This window comes from Tripterygium wilfordii, chromosome 18, assembly GCF_013401445.1.
Source record: "Tripterygium wilfordii isolate XIE 37 chromosome 18, ASM1340144v1, whole genome shotgun sequence".
Lineage (NCBI taxonomy): Eukaryota > Viridiplantae > Streptophyta > Magnoliopsida > Celastrales > Celastraceae > Tripterygium > Tripterygium wilfordii.
The window spans coordinates 11,493,691-11,516,346 of record NC_052249.1 but is presented as its reverse complement, the minus strand read 5'-3'; the positions used below and the strand labels follow the sequence as shown (position 1 = coordinate 11,516,346).

General features: G+C 37.3%; 5 protein-coding genes across 8 annotated transcripts; 3 read left to right on the top strand and 2 right to left on the bottom strand.

Annotated features, from left to right (window-relative positions):
• Positions 1–558: 558 nt before the first annotated feature.
• Positions 559–5,044, bottom strand: LOC119984249 (probable inactive leucine-rich repeat receptor-like protein kinase At3g03770). 3 transcript variants are annotated; one of them, XM_038828113.1, is made up of 8 exons: positions 4,480–5,044; positions 2,915–4,314; positions 2,600–2,733; positions 2,236–2,479; positions 1,765–1,982; positions 1,668–1,693; positions 1,346–1,457; positions 559–1,204 (listed from the first exon to the last, which is right to left on the bottom strand). In XM_038828113.1, exons 2-8 carry the CDS (start codon positions 4,263–4,265, stop codon positions 977–979), a joined length of 2,313 nt encoding a protein of 770 aa, XP_038684041.1. In that variant the 5' UTR covers positions 4,266–4,314; positions 4,480–5,044; the 3' UTR covers positions 559–976. The 3 variants fall into 3 exon arrangements, with proteins under 3 accessions (XP_038684041.1, XP_038684042.1, XP_038684043.1); XM_038828114.1 differs by having other exon boundaries at positions 4,719–5,044; XM_038828115.1 differs by having other exon boundaries at positions 1,765–1,979; positions 4,480–5,043.
• Positions 5,045–6,396: 1,352 nt separating this feature from the next.
• LOC119984825 (nucleolar protein 56-like) lies at positions 6,397–10,639 on the top strand. The gene is made up of 8 exons (XM_038828951.1): positions 6,397–6,700; positions 7,544–7,758; positions 8,021–8,178; positions 8,431–8,618; positions 8,708–8,960; positions 9,185–9,333; positions 9,447–9,581; positions 10,035–10,639. Exons 1-8 carry the CDS (start codon positions 6,496–6,498, stop codon positions 10,373–10,375), a joined length of 1,644 nt encoding a protein of 547 aa, XP_038684879.1. The 5' UTR covers positions 6,397–6,495; the 3' UTR covers positions 10,376–10,639.
• A 740-nt stretch (positions 10,640–11,379) lies between these two features.
• Positions 11,380–14,522, top strand: LOC119983561 (adenylate kinase 4). Its single transcript, XM_038827231.1, has 6 exons — positions 11,380–11,611; positions 12,387–12,532; positions 12,648–12,767; positions 12,882–13,049; positions 13,286–13,375; positions 14,199–14,522. Exons 1-6 carry the CDS (start codon positions 11,506–11,508, stop codon positions 14,298–14,300), a joined length of 732 nt encoding a protein of 243 aa, XP_038683159.1. The 5' UTR covers positions 11,380–11,505; the 3' UTR covers positions 14,301–14,522.
• Positions 14,367–18,234, bottom strand: LOC119983482 (beta-glucosidase 24-like). The gene is made up of 14 exons (XM_038827151.1): positions 18,165–18,234; positions 17,991–18,073; positions 17,748–17,814; positions 17,567–17,625; positions 17,405–17,480; positions 17,199–17,276; positions 17,041–17,128; positions 16,706–16,955; positions 16,439–16,554; positions 16,098–16,318; positions 15,974–16,008; positions 15,756–15,861; positions 15,567–15,669; positions 14,367–15,435 (listed from the first exon to the last, which is right to left on the bottom strand). Exons 1-14 carry the CDS (start codon positions 18,232–18,234, stop codon positions 15,264–15,266), a joined length of 1,524 nt encoding a protein of 507 aa, XP_038683079.1. The 3' UTR covers positions 14,367–15,263.
• A 755-nt stretch (positions 18,235–18,989) lies between these two features.
• Positions 18,990–22,074, top strand: LOC119983788 (mitochondrial pyruvate carrier 1). 2 transcript variants are annotated; one of them, XM_038827515.1, is made up of 5 exons: positions 18,990–19,113; positions 20,220–20,333; positions 20,469–20,523; positions 20,622–20,757; positions 21,667–22,074. In XM_038827515.1, the coding sequence occupies exons 2-5, from the start codon at positions 20,241–20,243 to the stop codon at positions 21,704–21,706; spliced, it is 324 nt and encodes a 107-aa protein (XP_038683443.1). In that variant the 5' UTR covers positions 18,990–19,113; positions 20,220–20,240; the 3' UTR covers positions 21,707–22,074. The 2 variants fall into 2 exon arrangements, with proteins under 2 accessions (XP_038683443.1, XP_038683444.1); XM_038827516.1 differs by lacking the exon at positions 18,990–19,113 and adding an exon at positions 20,041–20,083.
• The last annotated feature ends 582 nt before the right edge of the window (positions 22,075–22,656 follow it).

The following is a 22,656-nucleotide window of genomic DNA, read 5'->3' as shown; positions in this document are numbered from 1 at the left end:
TATATATATATATATATATATATATATATATATAGGAATTCTCCTATGTGGACCAAGTTTGTGGATCAAAATCCAATAGTTGTAATAAACCACAACATACACACATTTATTATGGGACCCATCACATCTATGATTGAAAAATAAGTCCACAAACTTTGTCCATACTTTTTGTCCATATAAGAGAATTTCTGTATATATATAATCCTCACGACATACCTCTAAATGCAATTGCAAGCAAAAATATTTCGCTTCTTCGAATCAGATTAGCCAACCAAAGCCTTTGTACAGCATTTGTTACCAACCGTGCCACCATACATATCTACATCGATACAAATAAGAATGACATATTGAGAACACATATTAGCAACTAGAACACACATTTTTTATATAAAAAAAAACTATAATATTGCGATAATCATAACCTAGTTGGTGATTATGAGATCAAATCATATAGACTCGGGAAGTCGTGAGTTCAATTTCAACTAGGAACGACATTCTTATAACCATGCGTTGAGCTTTAACCCAATTTACCATATCGTTACGTGAAAAAAATTTGTGTGCACGGACCGTCAATTTAGATGCATATCGAATGTTCAAATGACAAACTTATATAATGATGTTTTAGATTACCAAAAGAACTATAATATGGTGGAACTCAAATGTTACTGTTTGAAAAGTATATCCGTTGCTTTTATTTTCTTGACTTCTCAGAGCAAGCCGCTGGAAGATTATTACAGGAAACTGAAAAAGTTCATCTACTTTCAAGTAGCAAGTGCATCTTGGGAGACTTGGCAGGGGCTTTTGGCTGCATTGCATCTGCAACATATACCATGTATTCAGGATAGAGAGTGACAGAGAGATCAAGTTTTTCCATAGATCTTCTTGTACGGATATTCTCATTCACTTGTTGGCTTAGCCATAAAAGCAAAACATGAAACGATAGGAATGTTGCGGAGAGGCGTCAGGTCTCAAGAATTCATTGAAATGAAGCTTTGTCCATTTTCTGTTCATCTGCTGTTGATTGGACCTGAGCAGCATACTGCAAGTTCCATAGAATGTCCTCGAAAGAAGGACGACTCCATGACTCGGAGTGGATACATTTGTTCATTATTCCAACCACAATCGATAAAGATTCTTGTGAGCAAGTTGCCATCACCATGGCGTCGACTACTCTTAACCGTTCCTCCTGGTTGTTCAAAAATGCCTGTAAAATCAAGTATTCCAGTTTCAGGGTTTCCAATACATCTTTTCAACAACCTCAGACCATCCAGAAAGTATACACTATTAAGAAATGTAGAAGACAGTGAAACATGGTTTTTGCTAGGACTTGAGTCCCCAAACATACCCATTCATCTTGTGTAAGTGCAGCTCGTCTGGCCGATCCAGAACGTCCGATAAGAGCTTCTAGTAATATGAATCCAAAGCTATAGACATCATCATCAAATCTTGTCATTTGCCTGCAGAAACAGACTTTTTATTGTCCAGAGCAACAGGAGAAAAAATTACACAAAACAAGTTGTCACAGACCATGTAGCAGCAAAATAAGTAAATTTCTTGTCACCAGTTTCCTATAAATTATTGGAGTTGATTTTTGATATGGTCCATCTGCACTTGATAATACTGGAGATTATTTTCATAGTAGTGCCAGAGATGTTAGGAAATCATACCTTGATTTAACGTCGCCTTCTATTTCCTGCCAATGGAGAACATGAAGTATCAAATACTTATGTTGATACCAGTTAATCAATCTATAAGAAGCCTTACCCCACCACGGCTGCCGGTTTCTTCTGAGATAATAGACAGGCCATAGTCGCTCAACTTTGCTATCTTATGTTCATTGAGCAAGATATTATTTGTCTTCAATTGGTTGTTGAAGAAACCGGGAATAACCCCTGTATGCAGGAAATGCACTGCCCTTGCAACCCCAATTAAAATGGCCAATCTCTCTGACCAGTCGAAACCCTTCCCGGATCTATTTTCTGCTAATATAGCACACATGTAGTTAGACAACCTGTTCGTGTAACGCAGATGTACTTTAAGCAAGCAGTGACAGACTCAAAGAACATCTAAATGAGGCCAGGCACGGTGTAGCTGCTAAATCAACTTTACTATCAAATACCAGCAACAAGAGAATGGATAAATATTTAACTGACATGGATAGATGTCTTGCTTTCAGATGATTTGCAAGAAAGACAGGAATACAAAAGACGAACACTTGTCAATTTGCTAAATCACCTGAAAATTGAGTAGGAAAATCTCCACCGTACACGTATTCATAAATAAGGAAGACGGTGTTTATACTGTAATTATCTTGTCCACCATCATAGATGCAATATCCCAACAGGCAAACAAGATGTGGATGCCGGAGCTTTGCAAGCAAATCCAACCTGAGCTTAAGGTTGCGAATTGAGAACTTCTTCGACGGTAGCAGGCATCTTATGGTCACTTGGGTGCCATTCTCTAGTCTTCCTTTGTAGAGCTGAACAAAAAAAAGATATTAACAAATGGAACAATGAATGTAAATGGCTGAGACAAGCCGTCAATAAATATGTTATGCACTCGTTCATAATCTGTTGAATCTTTACTTTTTAGGATTTACCTTCCCATGTGACCCTTCACCAATATACGCAGAGTTATCGAAGTTATTTGTAGCTTCCTTCAACTCTTCTAAAGCAAATGGCCGACAAGCCGGGAGACCTTGTATTCCCAACTTTGCAGCCTGAGATATAAATCCTGAGGAATAGACAAGGAAAGTAAAATTTCAATGGAACATCATTGTCTATAAACTCCAATAAATTCAACATATCTGATCCAACGTGCCAATTAATTTCGCAAGTCAATTTTCAAACTAAAGCCACATTTTCTGAAGAAAATAAAAAAGGACAACTGCTATGGTCAGTTAACGAAAACCTACTTGCACTTGTTAGCATCTCGGAGGAGAATCCAGCTACAGAATTATCTGGCCCTGCTTTATGCAACAAATGCTGCTCCGATATCCCTCGAGGACAAAATCTTCTGAACACACAAAGAAAAACAAAGGCCAGAAGCACCATAAAAACTAGTGCCCCTCCAATAATACATACTAGTATCACCACATTTTTTCCTCCAGAATGTTTCTTGTTCGTGTTGGCTTCCGTACAATGTGATGTTGTGTGCTGATGACCTGCATCAACGGATAAGCAATTTCCACTAAACTTAACAAGTCTCCCCTCTGATTTAATGCTTAAGCAAGATGGCAAGTCACCAGTCAACCTGTTTTCAGATATATCAACAAACTCAAGTTTGCTGCCACATCTTAGATGGTGCGGAAGCGAGCCACTCAACATGTTTGATGCCAGGTTCAAGTAACTGATGTTTGGCAATGAAAAAACTGCAGCAGGCGGAGCTCCTTCTAATAAATTAATTGATATATCAAGATGTTGGAGGTGACTTAGCTGGCTAAATTGCTTCGTTATTTCCCCCGAAAAGGAGTTGTTGCTTAGAACAGCAACAACCAATCCTCTAGGCATTTTTGGTAGATTAGAATCCAATTCATTCAAACTCAAATCCACCACAAGTAGGCTACTGAGGCCACTAATATCCGGAACTTCCCCAGATATCTTGTTGCTGGACAGAACAAGATCAGTAAGAGTTGTGATTTTACCTAATGAAGATGGAAATGGACCTTTCAATTGGTTGTTCTTCAAGCTTAGAACGGTCAAATTAGATAAAGAATCAAACCAACTGGGGACTGTATCGTTGAAGAAATTGTGATCCAGTATAACAGTGTGAAGCCTTACCATTGTAGATAGTTTTGGAGGGATTGGGCCGGAGAGAAAATTCGAACTCAAATCTAAGAATTCAAGTGAAGACAACCGATGAATTTTATCCGGAAGAGGACCCCAAATGCCCAAAGATACCAAACTAAGAACCCTCAAGCTTGTTAGCCTTGCCAGTGTAGCAACAAAAGAATCCATAGAGAAGATATCTGATAAAGTTTGATTTGGAATGGCAAACCCATCATAATTATTAGCCTTGTTGGGCTTATCACCCACAATTTTGAGCTCAGTAACAGAATTGTCTTGGCATGTGATGTTCACTTGTGTGGATGAAGATAAGTAACAAAAATCTAAGCCCTGATCATTCCAATATTCCAGTTGCTTTGGGTACTCCAGTAGTTTCCTTAGCTGAAGAAGCACTTCTGTTTGCGAGGAGATTTGATAAGTACCCAAGAAGAAGAAACTCCATGTAAGACATAATAACAAGAACAAGCTGCAGTGCCTCATGGAAACACTCCTTTCTGTTCTATACACACTTCATTTGGCAGGAGAGTATCTGAAAAAACAAAATCATAAACGACCCAACAAAATTACTAAGCAAAATGAGCAGATATAAACCTATAAAGGATGAAGCAGATATAAATCTGGTTTAAATGTTGGATATTTATGCCTTTCACAAATTTTAACAAACACAACATGGGCATAAGGGTTGGATGCTTACCATAAAGACCCAAAACAGGGGAAATTCAGAAAGCCAAGTTAGACACTAGTACTGAGTATGGTTGTGTGGCTCAGAACCATTGAACAGGCTTCAATATGTACAGCTTTAAAGTTTCTCTTTAGTAATAGATGCATACTTTTCTCCTCTCTTATGATGAACAATAATGGTGAGAAAAACTGGCCATGTTAGCTAAGCTTGGCCTTGGCAGAAAATCTGAGGAGTAAAGAAGTGGGGTATACCTGGGTTTCTCTCTTGAAAACTACGAGCTAAGCTTTCTCCAACACTAATGGACTGGTTTTTCATACACGGCATCATTTGACAGTGTGACCACACCACAGTGAGGGTAGATCCGCCATAACAGCGCTTGTCCTTGAAACTAGTGATTGCTACGTACCATAAAAGGACAGTCTGTCATGGATGAATAAATAGTCAGGATACCCATTCGTCCATACAAACCTGCTAGTAGTTGTAACATTAATTCTTGGATTCAACCATCTTCTCAGTCAAGATCTTTTATTAATTACTTGCAGTCCAGACAGCCAAGGGAACAGAGTAAGGATTCTGGACCTGTCCATTACGACGTCTCCAATTTAGGACATGTGAAGATAGAATGGGCATCCCTTGTAACTAACCAAATTTCATTTACCGCTTGAACTCCTCACTTAGATTAATAATTCACAATTTTTAAAATCACAATAGTATGCTTGGATTCGTTTTTTAGTTGTTGAAGAAATTAATTGGTAGTAATTGGGTGGGCATGACAACAACAACAACAACATTAGTAACCAATAAAAGATAACCCACTTGGTTAACCCTCTTCTTAGTGGCGGTCACATGTTCAAATCTCGTGTGCTCTTCGTTGAGGTTGTGGTGACAGACTCGCCTCAAAGACAATAGTTATGGCTCAAATCGAATATTCCACAATGAATGAGTACTCTCACGATCACATCCAAAAAGGGTTGTTATATTGGTCGCCCATACCCATCATCTTTCCATAAAATAAGGAAAAAAAAAACCATGAGTAAAGTGGACCCTTGTATTCATTTAACTAAAGACCGTCCACCCGCCGGCTATGTAACCCTAATATTAGGGCATAGTTGGTTTGCCTGAACAAGTTGGCCTAATGAGGTATATAGATCATTTATAATGAATGTTGATTACAGGGAAATATGTTAAAAATGAAAGTTTTTTAGTGCAAACAGGCAATCACAAAGTCAATTGATCAGCATTTGCGGGCTACCCCCTTTTGTATCATGGCATGTCTTTGTCAAAATAATTGATGTAGTTGAATCATACCCATATGATATTTTGCACGAATTATTACAACTTGCCCTAGATTTCAGCATCTATGGATAACAAAGGTAGGAAAAATCCATAGCTCCATGATTGTTGGTCCCATCGGATTTGCCACCATATTATGGCATATTAAAAAAGTCAACATATATTATCTCTCTTGATTCATATAATATGGTTTGATACAATAGAGTCACTAATGCATGATTAAAGGACTAAAATAACACATTATTAAAGTTATCTGAATTTAGATCTATATCGGATGTTTAAATGAAATTTGATGAAAACCCTAGTTTCAATATTAGCCTTAACCTGTTTGGGTTTAGTTTCAAAAAAATATTAGCCTTAACCTGTCCTAGTCATAAAGAAGTAAATTTGAAATTTATTAGTTGGGTCTAAAATTTAGGCCCAAAGAGGCTTTACTTGCAATAATAAGTCCTAAAATAGTAAAATCATAACAATTAACAAGAAAGAAAACATTAACAATCCGCCCAACAACATATGTGGGCTTTCTGTATTAAAGCCCATGTAAAGGTCCACTTATTGGGCCAGACCGGGCCGCATTAAATTGGTTCTAGGATCCGAGAGGCACAATTGGAGCAAAATTTAAACCTACTCGAAGCTATAAAACACAAAAACCCTGAACCCTCCACTATCCCTTCCTCCTCCAGCCGATTTACTCCGCCACAGTGAAAGGGGTATTCTGTATTGGACTATTTTTCGATGGCTCTGTATCTGCTGTACGAGGCAGCGTCAGGGTATTCTCTATTCTCCGCCAACGGACTTGATGAAATCGGGCAAAATACAGAGGCTGTTCGGAGCTCCGTTGTTGATCTTAATCGGTTTGGGAAGGTCGTCCAGCTCACAGCTTTTCACCCTTTCGATTCTGCCCTAGATGCACTCAATCAGTGCAACTCAGTATCTGAAGGTGGCCAAGTTTAACCTCATTAATTGAAAGATCGTTTTTTGTTATTTTCATCTATTTATGCAACTGCTGTGACATTCTCTGGGGTTCATTTTGTTTTTTATTCATTTTCGTGTGGAAGCTGGTGTGACTGTGAGTACTTGTGTTGTTGGGTCTTTATGGGGAAGCCTTGGAGTTTGGATCCGATTCTTTTGTGTTCTTTTTTTGGCATGCTGAGAAAAGGAGGTTTTAACATAATTTTGTTTGTGTTTTATGCTCATTATTTTTGGGTTTGAAACAGTGAGAAGTAGCTAGGTAACGTCCTCTGTCGAAGTTTTGTGCGCTTGATATTTGGGAAAACAGAGCTAATTCTTGATTTTGTTATTCTAGTTGCTTTCAATGAGGATAATAATTAGGTCACTCGTCTAAAGGTTCAGTCTTCCCCTTAACCCTCAAGATATGAGATCTTGCTATCCTTACCCTTTAGTTTATTTTCATGAGCAATCTTACATCTATCTAACAGTTTAGCTTTGATTTTCTGCGTCATTAGTTCTCCTTGAACTGGTTTTTCAGGATGCTAAGATATGTTGTAGAATTGTGCCTTTTGAATGTGTTGCATTATATTGCTTTGGTTTACTGAAGATGAAACTCAAAGTAGTATGAGTGAACCCTTGATCCAGATAATACTCATGGTTGAGATTAGATTATTTTGTTCTCAATATCCTGCTCTGCATTATTTTTTGAGTTGCTTGTGCGGATTCATTGGCTTAATGTAATGAAACACACTTCCTCACCCAGGTTAATATATTTATCCTTTTTGGCATGGAAATTCCTTCTAACTGTGATTTCTAATGGTTTGGGTTGCAGGGCTTATGACTGATCAGTTGAGGAACTTTTTAGAGCTTAATCTCCCAAAAGTTAAGGAAGGTAAGAAGCCAAAGTTTAGCTTAGGAGTTGCAGAGCCTAAAATTGGTTCACATATCTTTGAAGCGACTAAAATCCCTTGCCAAAGTAATGAGTTTGTTCTTGAGCTTCTTCGTGGAGTTCGGCTACATTTTGATAGGTTTCTCAAGGATCTGAAGGTTTGCATTTTCTTGAAGTAGATACTGTTTTCAGTTTCCTTTCTTTTTGAAAGTCTTTCATTATTGTTAATTTTGAAATTGCTTATTCACCTGGTTCTGGGTAAATACTGTGTAAAAGCGGACACATGTAAAAGTTACCATGCCAATCTCATCCTAATTCTTGTTTGCTTTTTAAATTATAAATGATACTTAGGTGCTCCTCTCACATATGGTTTGTCATTCTGTCTCTTACCTCTACCTTCATTCATCTTGTATTCTACAGCCTGGAGATTTGGAGAAAGCCCAACTTGGTCTGGGGCACAGCTATAGCAGGGCCAAAGTGAAATTCAATGTGAATAGAGTGGATAATATGATTATACAGGCTATCTTCCTGCTTGATACTCTTGATAAGGATATTAATTCCTTCTCCATGAGAGTCAGGTTTGTCATTGACTTTCATTCCCGTCCTTTTGGCATTAGCATCTTAGGCTGTACGGACCCAGATTTGTTAAATGCATGTATAATGGGGTTCAAGCATAAAAACACATTTAATAAGGATTCATAAGACGTGGAGGGTGTTTTCTTTATTTTCCCTTGAATAAAAAGAATTTAAACTCCGATTTTGTATGGATGTTTTGGTGGTTGCTCACCTTGTATAAAGATTATGTTTTACTAACTTATTTTGTCCTACAGAGAATGGTACTCTTGGCATTTTCCAGAATTAGTGAAGATTGTCAATGACAATTATCTCTATGCCAAAATTGCAAAATTTATTGAGGATAAGGCAAAGTTGTGTGAAGAAAAAATCCCAGAATTGACAGACATAATTGGAGATGAAGATAAAGCAAAGGAGGTTGTAGAAGCTGCCAAAGCATCGATGGGTGGGCGTCTGATTTCTGTTATGCTTGTCCATGGCACATCAACCTCTTCTCACTTTTTCGTTCACCTCTCATGTCTCTCCCTACTGCAGGACAAGATTTGTCTCCCATTGATTTGATCAATGTGCATCAATTCGCTCAACGGGTAATGGACCTTGCCGAATATAGGAAGAAGCTGTATGATTATTTAGTTACAAAAATGAATGACATAGCTCCAAATTTGGCCTCCTTGATTGGGGAAGTTGTTGGAGCTCGTTTGATTTCTCATGCTGGTAGCCTCACAAATTTGGCTAAGTGCCCTTCTTCCACCCTTCAGATCCTAGGCGCAGAGAAGGCACTTTTCAGGTTCTTGATTCCTACCTTTTGAGCTTTTAATTTTATAATGTTAGGAGTACAGTGAGTTCTTTACACTTTCAGAGATGTAGACAACTCATATTTTCCTACTTAATTCAGCATTCACCTTGTATTTGTTTGAAGTGGTTTTTTTTTTTATAAGACTATTTAAAAATGGCATTTTCCTGTACTGAGATTTTATCTATTTTTATTCACTTGTTTATTGTGCTCTTCAGGGCATTGAAAACCCGAGGGAACACACCAAAGTATGGTTTGATCTTTCATTCATCCTTTATTGGCCGAGCATCTGCTAAGAACAAGGGTCGCATGGCTCGATATCTTGCAAACAAATGTTCTATTGCCTCTCGAATTGATTGCTTCTCAGGTAAGTTACTATTTTCCGATTAAGGATTATTAGTCTGTGTTCTCTTTCCTATGTCTTGCAAAAAAGTAGTATTTTCTTGTTGATTCAACTTTTTACATGGAATTGTGGTGCAGAGAGTTGTTCTACTGTGTTTGGCGAGAAACTTCGTGAGCAGGTTGAGGAGCGACTGGACTTCTATGACAAGGGAGTTGCACCTCGTAAAAACATTGATGTGATGAAAGCTGCTATCGACACTCTTGAAAACCAAGGTGTGCTTAGGAGTGAAAATTATGCGTTTGGTTTTTTTTTTCACATTTTTTTTTTCCTTTTCTTTTTTCAATATATTGTACATGGAAAAGATATGTCAAGCCGGCGGATTTGTAGTCTAACGGCATTTCCCTGTCCCATTGGGATGAGCAGTGTGTTAAAGCATATGGATGCTCAAGTTTAATTTAACCAAAGGGGAAGAGAGAGAAACAGTCTATTATTTGGTTAGTTTGACAAGAAGGTATTTTGGCTTATGGAGCCTCTGGTTAACTAACTAGCTTGGCTTTGATTAGAAATTTAAATAACCCATTAGCCATTGCATAGTAAATTTCCCTCCTTGGTGCTTTAATAAAATTTTACCATCCATGAGAGTAGGTGAGTTTCACTGGCAATTTTGTACACTTTCTTATGCTGTATTTTTTTGCCGTACTAATTGATTATTTTTGCATATGTAGATATGGAAACAGAAGAAACAGCAAAGAAGAAAAGCAAGAAAAAGAAATCCAAGTCCGAGGCTACTGAGAATGGTGAATCCATGGATGAGGATAAGCTAACTGGTGTTTCAAATGGAGATGCTACTTCTGAGGATGTAAAATCAAAGAAGAAGGAGAAGCGAAGATTAGAGCAGGAGCAGACTGTTGAAAAATCCAATGGTTTAAATGGGGTTGATGCTGAGCAGGATGGGGCAGCGAAGAAGAAGAAAAAGAAGAGTAAAAATGAAGATGGTGAGGACCTGCAGGCTGCTAGTGGCACTAAAAAGAAAAAGAAGAAGTCCAAAGGTGAAGTTGATGATTGAGTCTTGGTGAATGTGTTTGCCTCTATGGCAATTATATTTATATTGTCGAATTTCTTGAGAAATCTAGTCGTAGAATTGTGCCCTTTCTGCTTTTTGGTTGTGTATCTGAATATTAAGATCAAGTATTTAAGAACTTTTTCGAATGTTAATCCTTCCATCTTCAAGCATTGACATGCTTGATGCTTCCTCCCTTGTATCTGCAATGCATACCTGTTCTACAGCTGATCCGGCAGCACAATATCAATGGGGCAATTCATTCTAAAATGAAGTTTTCATTGACCTTTGACTATATTGTGCTATTCTACTTGGAGTTTGGGTCTTGCTTTCAGTTCCAAATATCTGGTAGGTGGTGAGGAGATGCCAGAACAGTTGGAAGGATTACTGTGTTTGACATTCTTGAGTTGGGGTTGTAATGTTGAGAATTTTTTTTTTATGTTTCTTTCCGAGTTGTAGTGGGTGGTTGTGTTGTGGCTCTCACGTATGTGGCTAACATCCTGATTTGTGGGTGTCTGTCATGTCTTGAATTTGTTTGTTTAATCTGTGACGATATATTCTTGTGATATTCTGCTTTCGTTGGTCTGTCCCCCTTTGAATCTTTATCCGCGTAGATTTGGACTCAGTCTTACCTGTCGTTAATATGGTGTGGGTTTTTCTTGTAATCCGAGATTTATGTCCATTCAAAAGTTAAGCTGTGATATGCCTGTTCACATTCATTAGTTCCAGGAAACGAAATAGGGGATCCAAATTTCTATATCAATGAAATGTGGCCACATTCATCAGTTGCAGGTGATGATATTTTGTTACTCACAAGGCTACTTGCCTACTTGACTTGTCAAAGCCTAACAAATGAGTTGGGCTGGGCTTGTTTTAGAGGCTATGGTTTGAAGAATAATGGCCCGGCCCAGCCCAACAATATTCTAAGGGCATAACAGTCATTTACGGAGAGAAAAATTCAAGACGTCAGTCGGTCAAGAAGCCTTGGAAGATCCGAAGTCCGAACCAAGCTGTTAATTTTCTTTCAACACGCTTTGAATCTGTGCCTAAAACCCTCTATCTCTCTCTCTCTCTCTCTCCTGTGTCTGAGCTTTTGAGTTTTGCCGTTGAAGATAGAGAGAGCGCAAAACCTAAGAATGGCGAGCAGTTCACTGGAAGATGTGCCCTCCGTTGATCTCATGTCGGAGCTCCTCCGCCGCATGAAGTGCTCTACCAAACCCGACAAGCGTCTCATTCTAATCGGTATTCTCAATTATACTCACCTACCTCCGTCTACATTTCGTATTCTCTCTTTTTTCCTGATTTCTAAGCAGACTTACAGATCTGGATGACTGTTTGTTTTCTCTTTTTTTTTTGTGAAGTATTTTAATTTAATTCGAGTCTTTTGCTGTTTGGTTGCTGTGAAAAAATGAGGTCAAGGAGAGGAAGATGAGTTTGTTGTATGTCTTTTGTTTTGACGAAATTGCTCCAGTTTTCGTGCTGTTTTCTACGGAAGAATTTTGCTTTGGACGGATTTTAAGGCTTTTCTTTCATATGCGTTAAAGATTCTTATGGAGACTTTAAAGTGTAAACTGAATTGTGTATATTTAGGTTTCATTTCAACAGGAAAATTGGATAGGGAAAAGAATTTGACTATGGGACTCGGAAAATAGGCAATTGTTTGAAGAGTAAGTTTTTCCAGAAACAGTTTCTAACAAATTGAATGATGAGATAATATGATTGCAGAGATGTAGAGGCATAGAGGCAACTATTAAACCACCCCGGAAAGTATGACTGTAGGAGTTACTGTAAGGGGTAATTTTGAACATTGTCACAGACTCACAAGGCTAATAACTATGTTTTATATGGTCATAAATAGTCAAAACCAGCTAAGAAATTTGATTAGAAGGAGGAGTTGAGAACAATTTCATGACTCAGTGCCATGGTGTCAATTTTCACTGGCTGCGCAGCTTTTGTGTGGCTAAGCTCTCTTTTTTGGATGATTTCATGGTAATTGTTGTATTTTTATGATCTGCAGGTCCTCCTGGCTCAGGAAAAGGAACTCAATCACCACTTATTAAGGATGAATACTGCTTATGCCACTTAGCTACTGGTGATATGTTAAGGGCTGCTGTTTCTGCCAAAACTCCACTTGGAATCAAGGCCAAGGAGGCTATGGACAAGGTTAAATATTTCTTGTAGTTTTTTTTTTTTTCCCTTTTTTATGGATCATCTACATTTTTTTTTATAGTTTCTTGTTATTGATTGTTGACAAGGTTTGTCTTAATAAATTTTTTAGGGAGAACTTGTCTCTGATGACTTGGTTGTGGGGATCATAGATGAAGCAATGAAGAAACCTTCATGCCAGAAAGGTTTCATTCTTGATGGATTTCCAAGGACTGTAACCCAAGCACAGAAGGTATTCCTGTGAATAATTGTATCTTGAAAAGTGCATCAATATATGTTTAGAAATGATAATATTCTGTCAAATCTGGTTTCTGCTACTGATTGTGTTATTACCTTCTACGTGCAGCTTGATGAGATGCTTGAGAAGCAGGGAGCTAAGGTTGACAAGGTGCTCAATTTTGCGATTGATGACTCAATTTTAGAGGAGAGGATTACTGGTCGCTGGATCCACCCTTCTAGTGGTAGAACTTACCACACTAAATTTGCACCTCCAAAGACATCTGGAGTTGATGATGTATGGTGGCATGAATTATTCTTTTTTACTGAAGTTTTGTTTTCTAATTGATTTGGTTTTTTCCTTTAGCATCACGTCCATACATCCATTTCTTGCTAATGTGTTGGGAAATTTCAGATGAAATTCAATCAGTTAAATGTTGGAGCTCTATTCTCTGAAGTACATGTGACCGAGTGAAAATATTTTTGTGAATTAAACTTGTTTCGCTTTTTTTTTTTTTTCTTTTCTTCCTGAAGGTAACTGGAGAACCTTTGGTTCAACGTAAGGATGATACTGCAGCTGTTCTCAAATCTAGGTTGGAGGCATTTCACAAGCAAACCGAACCGGTATGCTTTCTGCTTTCCTTTTAATAGGTTTCTAATTGAATTTTAGGCTGATTTACCTCTTACTAAAGAATAATTGAATCCTGTTTGTGTTTCTGGGATATTTCATTGAGGTTAAAGTTGAACTTGATATTTTGCTTCTAGTTAAGTGCACTACATATTAATATAGGATGATGGAAGGAACGCGGTATCACGTCTAATTATGAAAATTATCTTCTCTTTTTCTCATTTTAGATTATCCAGTCTTTTAATATCTTAAGGCTCAAGGACCATAGAGCACAGCCCAGCGAATGAGATTTGTGTTTTGTTATAATTACATTTTTTTTGCTTAGGAGACATTTCAGCGGGAGAAAACAAAAAGAAAAGGAAAGAAATTTTGACACATAAAGCATGCCCTAGATTTTTTTTGGATAAGCATCATGACCTAGATAATTGCTGTACCCTGTTTGCTATTCACTCTTTAAATGCTTATTGAGTTTGATACTTAGCTAGGTTTTATTGGCCTAGTGGGGGTGATTTTTTGTGGAAGGGAATGGCTTTGTGCGTTTAATAAGCTATGACAAAAACATACGAATAATTTATACCCTCTTTGAATCTCAAGGATTTATGTAATTTTTTTCGCTATCTGCTAATTGTTATATAGTAGCAATCTTAATGTTTTGCCCCATATGTCGAGTTTCATAAATTCACGAAATGATAAATTGCTGATCTTTATTGCCTTTGACGATAATATTGTGCAAATGTTTGATCAAAAGCGTATTTATTTTTGTTATCAATACTTTTCTTTGGATTCTAAGTATGACTATTTTGTCATGAAAAAATGCAGGTCATTGATTATTATGGGAAGAAGGGCATTGTTGCTAATCTTCCTGCAGAGAAACCTCCGAAAGATGTTACAACTGAGGTTCAGAAAGTGCTCTCCTCGTGAGGCTGGGCCAATTCGACTTGCTAAGGATTTTTTTTCCCTTTCACATGAGACATTCATGGATTTTTGTTTAAAATTATATTTATCAGACACTTGAAAACACACTGATCCTTTAGTTTTTCTTCGATTTTGGCCCGTAGGGTGGATGTCCGCCCTCTGTTATCGGGACTGAGGTTTGATCTGAGCTCAAGTTGAATAAAAGGTGCTATACTTTTGACTCCATGAGTTCAGCCTTACATGTTAATGCGGTTGAATAGCTGCTTTTACCTTTTTATACTCAGATGTCAAATTCGCTAATTTTATTTATGCTGAGTTCAGTTTAACTTAGTTCAGGTAAGTGCTCTTTAATATACAGGTAACTGGTCTTAATTCTCCTATTGTATATTGAGCAACTTGTATTGGAGAAATGCTATGCTAATTCCGTGGAATATGGATATTTTTATCTGATTGTTGAACTGGATATTTTATTTTTTATAAAAGAAAATAAGACTTTCTTCGGGAAAAAAACAAAACAAAAAGAGAGAAAATATGAAAATATATGCAAAATCCAAGAGAGAGCAAGATGTAACAGCAAACCCAATTCTTGAAGATCTGGGGGTTTGGAAAATCTATAATTTGAATTCAATGGTTTGGAAGATGTTCTACATCACATTTTAAAAATAAAAAAAATTATCAGATTTTTTCTCTCTATCATTAGATGTCAATTGTAGACTCTAGCGTATTGTGGAATCCCTAAATTCGTTCCTGAATATATTTCTGAACACGAGTAGGGTATTTTTTTAACAAATTCAATGACCAATTCTTTTTGCCATTTTTGCAGCAAATTTGTAGCCGTTTCTTCTTGCACCATAATAAAGTAAAGAGTTCTGCATAATCAATAGAGAGTAGAAGCACATATGCATATTCATAAAATTGTATTTATTCCTGCTTCAATGCAAGTATATACAAGTATGGAGATGTCGTGATTTAAAGCCCTTGGAGGAATTTAGAGAGCCAGGCAGCAGATCTCTTGGGGACGCGTAATAGATTGTCTTTGAAATCAACATAGTAAAGCCCAAATCTTACTCTGTAACCCTCTACCCATTCAAAGTCGTCAAATGCACTCCAGTAAAAGTACCCGTTCACCTTCACACCATTTCTGCACCATCCATCCATATACATATACATACATACATATATATCATCATCATCATCATCAGTACGTACATGATTCAGCTAAGATATGGCAGTTGCAATTCTGGTTGAGTTTGAAGTGTTTTTTAAACTTACTTGATTGCTTGAGCAATCCGGTACAAATGCTGCTGAATAAATTTGATCCGATCATCGTCATTAATCGCTTGAAGACGTGGAGTGTCCCCGCTCTGGGTAAACCCTGCAGAATATACACAGCGATAATTAGCTGTTATATATATAAAAATGCTATATATATTTCATGGTTAGTGATCACAGAGCTCCAACCATTTTCAGTAATGTAGATTTTTGGGTCTTGGTATGTATCCTTCATGAACTCCAATAGTTTCTGCAGTCCTTCCGGATATACGTAAATGTAGAGGCTTGGTTTAGCCTGTACAAAGGAAGAAAAGAAAACGGTTATAACAACTTGCTCTTGCCAATAATGCCATGTCTCTCTCTGTGTGTAATGTGTACAAGACACAGGGGTTTGCAAGTTTACTTACGTTTGGACCAATAATATCTCCATTTTTGTTATATACTGCAAAAAAACCAGCAAAGATAGCAATTATTATGGAAAACAAGAATATATATATATCCTTCAATGAACTATATATATATATCTCATACATGTTTCGTTCACGAATTGATCGGCAAGGTAGCTAACTGCAGGAGCATGTGGATCTATAGGTTTGCTTTGAGCATATCTTGTTGTGTAATAATTGATCCCAATAAAATCAGAAGATCCCTTCAACAACCCTTTTTCTTCTTCAGTGAAAACTGGTAGTCTGTCCTTCACTAATTCTTTCATTATCTTTGGGTAATCACCAAAAACCAGTGGTTCCACATACCTATACATACATATATATACACAGATAATAAGCATCAAGAAGAAAAGATCCGGAATAAGAGGCCGATTCGGCCAAACTGGCCAGACATTTTTGTATGAATATGATACTAAAGTTACTAACCATCCCAAATTGAAGTCCAAGGCTCTCTTTTGTGCAGCTTTATCTTCAGGTGAATCTGAGTAAGGCTCAAAGTATTGCCCAACAAGGCTTATTCCAATTTGTCCCCCTTGATTCTTCTGGAAAGTTGAGTAATATCAGTTAGTATACACACATGTATATATATACAAACACGTATGTGTATATAGACACACAGATATGTATTGCCCAACAAGGCACATTACTACATTAGACACACTATTGTGTAGGTGACTTAGTTTAATTTCTCGCCTGGAACTTTTCCTTGTACAGCTTAGCAGCATGTGCATGAGCAAGTAGAAGGTTATGTCCCACAATATAAGGCTCAGTTGATGAATCACCCTCCGGACATATCGTTCGATCTGAACACCTCCCCGGAGGTCCCATCCCTATATCGTGCCCGAGTTGAGCTAGAATAAATGGCTCGTTTACTGTAATCCAGTTCTTAACCCTATCTCCAAATGTCTTGAAGCATATTTCACTATAGTCTTTGAAATGCTGCCTGCATAATCAATCAAAGAAAGCGAAATCGAGCTGCGATTACGAATTCTGCTTGTTAATTTGAATCAAGCACTGTTAGTACTTACACTAATGAGCTATTCAATAAGCCACCGGATTTCTCATACAGAGCTTGTGGAAAGTCGAAGTGAAACATCGTCGCGTAGGCTGTGATATCTGCATATAAACATGAATAACATTAGCTAATCAGAGTATCAAATCTCTTACTGAGTAATCAATCTCTTACTGTTCTTGACTAATTCATCAATAAGCCCGTCGTAATGATCGATCCCTTCCTGGTTTACTCCACCACTCAAGGTCCCATCTATATATATACATACACATATAATTAGTTGATAAAAAACACAAATCAATGCTACTTAGAAGAAATATTTCATACAAAGAAAAGAAAACAGAAGGATGAAAAAGAAAACAGATGAGCAACGTACGTACCGGGTAGAATTCTGGTCCAGGCAATGGAGAATCTATAAGAATTCACTCCGATGAGCTTTAACAACTTCACATCTTCCTGTACATGACAAATACCTTCTGATGATCATATTATATGATAATCAGTTCGATATATGAAATCGTGAGATGTGATATGATATCGACCTTGTATCGCTTATAAGAATCAATCGTTGTTTCCAAGTTACTTCCATCCATAATTTTTTCTAGAGAAAAATTCATGAACAAATCAGTACATATAAATTAAACAATATATATATGATGAACTCTGAAAAATATGATTCTGGATTATTGGTAGTATAAAGTTGGAGTAGTGCGAAAAGCAAACTTGGAAGTTTTACGAACGCATCCCAAATGGTCGGTCCTCTTCCTCCCTCTTTTGTTGAGCCTTCAATCTGTATACAAGACCATTTAATTTCTGCAAACACATATACAATTTTACAGGCGGACATGTAACCTAGTAGTCGTAGATGTACGCAGATAGGGTAAACTCTACGTACATCTTGCACCGACTCTGCCCACTACGGAAGCCTTGTGAATTGCATAGTTTGGCATGTAATGTAAGACTTACCTGGAGGGCAGAAGTTGAAACCCCAAATGCGAAATCACTGGGAAAATCTGATTTACTTATACTGGTTTCTTCATTGTTTAAAGCTGTACAATGCAATATAACACATAATAGATAATAAGCATATAAATTGCATTGAGCTAGTTTGATGAATGATTGAGTCAATTATATACGTACCGGAAACTGATGAAGAAACAAGCAAAGAAGCAATTGCAATGAAGCCAATGAGGCCTTGTGAAAGCCCCATGGCAGCCAGCAGGAGAGAAAAAAAAAAATTCTCTGATTTTTTTTGATTAATTTTATGGAGATGCAATCATAACTAATTAGTTAGTTAATTATTCTAATTTAAGCAAATGTAGAAATTGACTAAATCAAAATATATCAGTCTTTAATAATTTTTAGTGTGTAGTACGTGGTCGACAATGCATAATACGTGGTTAATTGCTGATTTGAAGTTTTCCCTTGTAAATTGAGAATTATAAAATGTTAAGTTCGACCTCTTACTTAACTCTCTCTCCTCTATAAATCACGTAAAAAAGTTAATTTTCTTAATTCCTTAGAAGGCCCATTCATACAATATCTCGAATGATAAGAAAAAAAGGTAAAGGTATCACACGATGGGATCACTATAAAAAATCAAACCTTTTTTTTTATTATTATTCCATTTCAATTTTTTTTCGTTGTTCTCGTTCTTTTCTCGAATACTATGTATTGTTCTTACTTCTTACTGGACGACTAAGCAATTGATTCAAAAAAGGATTCAAAAAAAAACCTCTTCTACAAACACGAAAAAGAGATGTTTAGATTTCGCATCTAATTGAATTGTGGGAATATGATAATCTAATTCATGAATTATTAATGTTAACCCTCGTGACTTATAATTCTCTAAAAATCGTTATGCTGTAACCACGACCACAGTTATTCCGATAGACGCAAGCTATTCATCAATAAGACGTAGCCACGCGTCATATGGCAGAAAGTAATCAAAAACTTTATCATCAACGTCAGCGATGCGTAGACTTGAATATCATATTTTGCTCTTCCGTAAAACCTTCACAGCTCTGACCTCTCTTGTCGGCCTACTCAGTGTCGCCGATCAGCTCTAGCTTCTCCGGCGAGGTCCAAGGTAACAATCCGATACGTATATATACTCGAGCGACAATACATATAAGCCTACACCATCTTGTATATGCTATCGTCGTTTGGTATATGTTGTTTTACATTACAAATCTGACTCTAAGTGAATGAGAATTTTTGTAGTAAAATTGGAGATATATGACTGTGAGATTAGAAATGGATGCTTGAATTAAGATGTTTTTGCCTGTTAATTTTGCGTCTGATTCATGGCATACGATGGGGAGAGTTGCAATCGGTTGTGCTTTATCTTTTATTTTTTGTAATTTTTGCTACTCTTCTGCGTTGGATTAGATGTTCCTGTGTGAAATCAAGAAATTATGCATAGAAAATAATTGCAACTACTTTGCATCTATATCAATTGCTCGTCCATTTGTTTTCTCTGTGAGTGGCTAATTCCTTGTTTGAGATGTTTTTTGGTTTCATAAATTTTGAAAACCGATTTGCTTTACTGTTTTCATCTTCATACTGATATCTGTGTTGTGAGTTTTGATGATTTCCCCCCCATTTGACGGTAGGTCTGGTATTACTTGAGGATAAAATCTTTGGTCTCTTTTGAGTATGTGAACAGTTGAAATTGGATTTTCATTCTTGTTTGTGTGTTTTGTTTTGGTACGAATGGTTTTGTATTTGTATGAGGGTTATAAGAGATGTCAGCGCTATCTTTCTGAAGAACTTCCCAATGAAGAAATTCTACTCCTCACCATTTATCACAAAGTAGCCATGGATTTACGATTTCATTGCCCTTATTGAGTTGTTTGAAGATACCTCATTTCAGATATCTTTAAGTTGAAGTAGCTCTCATTGTATGAGACAAATAAAATGTTCATAGTGTCAGGTGGTTGCCGATTTTTTTTTAATTGCTAAAATTTGTTGAAAATGGATTAATTAGGCTTTGTGTCATCATTCAGTCTGCCACCCCTCCTCCTCTCCTCAGTCAGAGTGAACAAGTTACGTTTGAAGTATGTTTTTTTCTGAAAATTTTAGCTTCACAACTGATCTGAAATTTGCTTAGCTATAATTTCTTTTTTCGTGATTTGTGCATGCAAACATATTTATTCTATCTTATATCATCTGATTTTTTGGCAAATATTGCAGAGGTATTCAAGACAGTAATATATGGCATCTTTCAGAGCATTCTTGAACAGTCCTGTTGGTCCAAAGACAACTCATTTTTGGGGACCTGTTGCCAACTGGGGATTTGTTATCGCTGTATGCCTTCTTACTAGCATCAGCTTTTAAATTTTGAAATATACTGTTAAGTGTATAGGGTTGTCAGTTGTGCTCTTCAAGGCTTTAAAATAGGATCTTCTTGACTAATTCAAATTCAGCTGATCAATGTAACAGGGTCTGGTGGACATGCAGAAACCGCCAGAAATGATTTCTGGCAACATGACAGCAGGTTAACAAATTTAGTGGCGAGGGAATAGAATTTCTCAGACATTCAACTAATGCTTATGGTTCTATGTTCTAACTTTGCTAACAATGTGGCTTCTGCAGCAATGTGTATTTACTCGGGATTGTTCATGAGGTTTGCATGGATGGTGCAGCCTCGTAACTATCTGCTTTTGGCATGCCATGCTTCAAATGAGACTGTGCAGCTCTATCAACTCTCGCGTTGGGCAAAGGGTCAGGGGTAAGAACATCGCATACTACCTGTGTTGTACTTGTTATCTTTTGTAATCTCATGTTGCTTTTTCTCTAGCTACATGTTTTGGCAGATTGTGTGTTTTCCTCCCTTTTTCTGGCGCACCTTGAAATGGTTATCTATTTAAAATGTTCTTAAAAAGTCTTTAGTCCAATTTATAAAACAATGTTCACTTCAGAAAGAGTCATGACATGCCTGCATCCACTAGCATTCTGAAGGAATAGAGTTCTTTTTAATAAAAATGATCTGGTAATGGAAGAAAATGACTAGTATTTAGTGTCTCTCCCATACCTCTATTTATCAAATAAATATTGGTAATCTATTTAAGTTAAGTGGATCATGAAACATTTTGGGCCGCATTCTTGTTCCTATCCACATGTCACTCCCATACTTGAACCTGGAAGGTAATTCCCTTTAGTTTTAGTCTTCCTATTATTTGTGAGCATTTCAGTTTGCATGTGCCAATATGTTTCCTATTATGTGTATATTTCTTTGTCGATTTTATCTTAACAAAAAGCTTCCGCTTGTCTTCTTCCTTGGACCACATGGTACATATTATGGCCTCATGTGACTTTGAAAGTTGCTGGTGACATGCTTTTCAATGGTTGATCTCTTTCGCTGCCTCTCCTTTCTGTTGGTTTGGGTTTTGAGAGGCGGAATTGTTTTTGTTTTTCTTGATAAAATTGGGGGAATTATTGAATGTGGTTTTTGGAAAATGGAGATTAGTTTTGGGAGATCATAAACCAGGGATGAAGTGTTTGCATATTTCCTTCTACAAATCCATTGTCATTGAATTTACAACTTTACAGTACTTTCTTGACTATTTTATAGCTTGATTCCTGCGCAAGGAGCCAAATACTGCATGATTTAACTTGAGAGTGCATTTCATTATGGCAGCTACTTGTCCGAGAAGAAAGAGGAAGCCTCACCTCAGTAACTTGGTGAATCTCTCTCTCTGGCTGTCAATGGTTATGGTTTGAGTTTATGAAGAAATTGTTGTCACCTTCCTGTACAAGACTCAAGACTCCTGTCAAACGTATATTTGATTCTGGTGCGACTGTAAGCACAGTTATGACTAATTGACTGTTTTCACTTCCATTTTCTTTTGAGGAAAATAAGCCCGTGGGCCATAGAGTTGATCAATGGTAATGATGTAGAGTCATTTTCAGACAGTTCCGGTAGGGCTTTGATCGCCCTGTTCCAGTGGTTCCTGCCCTTCTGTTACCTACAAGAGCTTCTGAAAGATATGCAGTGTATCCATAAATTCTTTCTGGGTCAGAATTTATTTATTACTTGTCCAGCAAATTGCTGCACGGTTTTCAACTAAATTATTTACACCTGCATAGATGGAGGTGTAACTTGGGCCCAGCCCGCTAAGAGGTTTTGGGCTGGGCCGCCAGCCGAAATTATACATCAAAATTTTTGTTTAAAGCCCGGCCATAGGTAGTAAGTGGGCCGGACCATAGGTTTTCAAGTCATGGGACCGAGGTTAATTTGGGCCCAGCCAGCTAAGAGGTTTTGGGCTGGGCCGCCTGCCCAAATTGTATATCTAAATTTTTGTTTAAAGCCGGCCATACGTACTAAGTGGGCCGTACCATAGGTTTTCAGATTCGTGAGGCCGAGGTTAATTTGAGCCCAGCCCACTAAGAGGTTTTGGGCCAACACAGCCCGTGAAGAGGTTTTGGGCTGGACATTCAGCCCAAATTACATATCTAAATTTTTAATGAAAGCCCGGCCATAGATTTCCAGTTTCATGGGCTCAGCCCACAAACATCATGGGCCATTCCCAACTGGGCCGACCTACTTTGATCTTTTTAAATAAAATTATTAATTTATTTTTCGATAAGCAGAAAATGAAAAATCTTACCAAAGTGGATGGCTGGCTGG

Excerpts from the sequence above, each read along its gene's own strand:
- LOC119983788 (XM_038827515.1), top strand. The coding sequence starts at position 20,241 with ATGGCATCTTTCAGAGCATTCTTGAACAGTCCTGTTGGTCCAAAGACA. Across the intron at positions 20,524-20,621 it reads TTCTGGCAACATGACAGCAG|CAATGTGTATTTACTCGGGA; the intron begins GTTAACAAATTT and ends TGGCTTCTGCAG. Across the intron at positions 20,758-21,666 it reads CGTTGGGCAAAGGGTCAGGG|CTACTTGTCCGAGAAGAAAG; the intron begins GTAAGAACATCG and ends TCATTATGGCAG.
- LOC119983561 (XM_038827231.1), top strand. The coding sequence starts at position 11,506 with ATGGCGAGCAGTTCACTGGAAGATGTGCCCTCCGTTGATCTCATGTCG. Across the intron at positions 11,612-12,386 it reads CAAGCGTCTCATTCTAATCG|GTCCTCCTGGCTCAGGAAAA; the intron begins GTATTCTCAATT and ends TATGATCTGCAG. Across the intron at positions 13,050-13,285 it reads AGACATCTGGAGTTGATGAT|GTAACTGGAGAACCTTTGGT; the intron begins GTATGGTGGCAT and ends TTCTTCCTGAAG.
- LOC119983482 (XM_038827151.1), bottom strand. The coding sequence starts at position 18,234 with ATGGGGCTTTCACAAGGCCTCATTGGCTTCATTGCAATTGCTTCTTTG. Across the intron at positions 17,481-17,566 it reads ATTCTTATAAGCGATACAAG|GAAGATGTGAAGTTGTTAAA; the intron begins GTCGATATCATA and ends TGTCATGTACAG. Across the intron at positions 16,319-16,438 it reads TTGGACTTCAATTTGGGATG|GTATGTGGAACCACTGGTTT; the intron begins GTTAGTAACTTT and ends ATGTATGTATAG.
- LOC119984825 (XM_038828951.1), top strand. The coding sequence starts at position 6,496 with ATGGCTCTGTATCTGCTGTACGAGGCAGCGTCAGGGTATTCTCTATTC. Across the intron at positions 6,701-7,543 it reads GTGCAACTCAGTATCTGAAG|GGCTTATGACTGATCAGTTG; the intron begins GTGGCCAAGTTT and ends TTTGGGTTGCAG. Across the intron at positions 8,179-8,430 it reads TCCTTCTCCATGAGAGTCAG|AGAATGGTACTCTTGGCATT; the intron begins GTTTGTCATTGA and ends TTTGTCCTACAG.
- LOC119984249 (XM_038828113.1), bottom strand. The coding sequence starts at position 4,265 with ATGAGGCACTGCAGCTTGTTCTTGTTATTATGTCTTACATGGAGTTTC. Across the intron at positions 2,734-2,914 it reads CGAGATGCTAACAAGTGCAA|GATTTATATCTCAGGCTGCA; the intron begins GTAGGTTTTCGT and ends TCTATTCCTCAG. Across the intron at positions 1,694-1,764 it reads AAACCGGCAGCCGTGGTGGG|GAAATAGAAGGCGACGTTAA; the intron begins GTAAGGCTTCTT and ends CTCCATTGGCAG.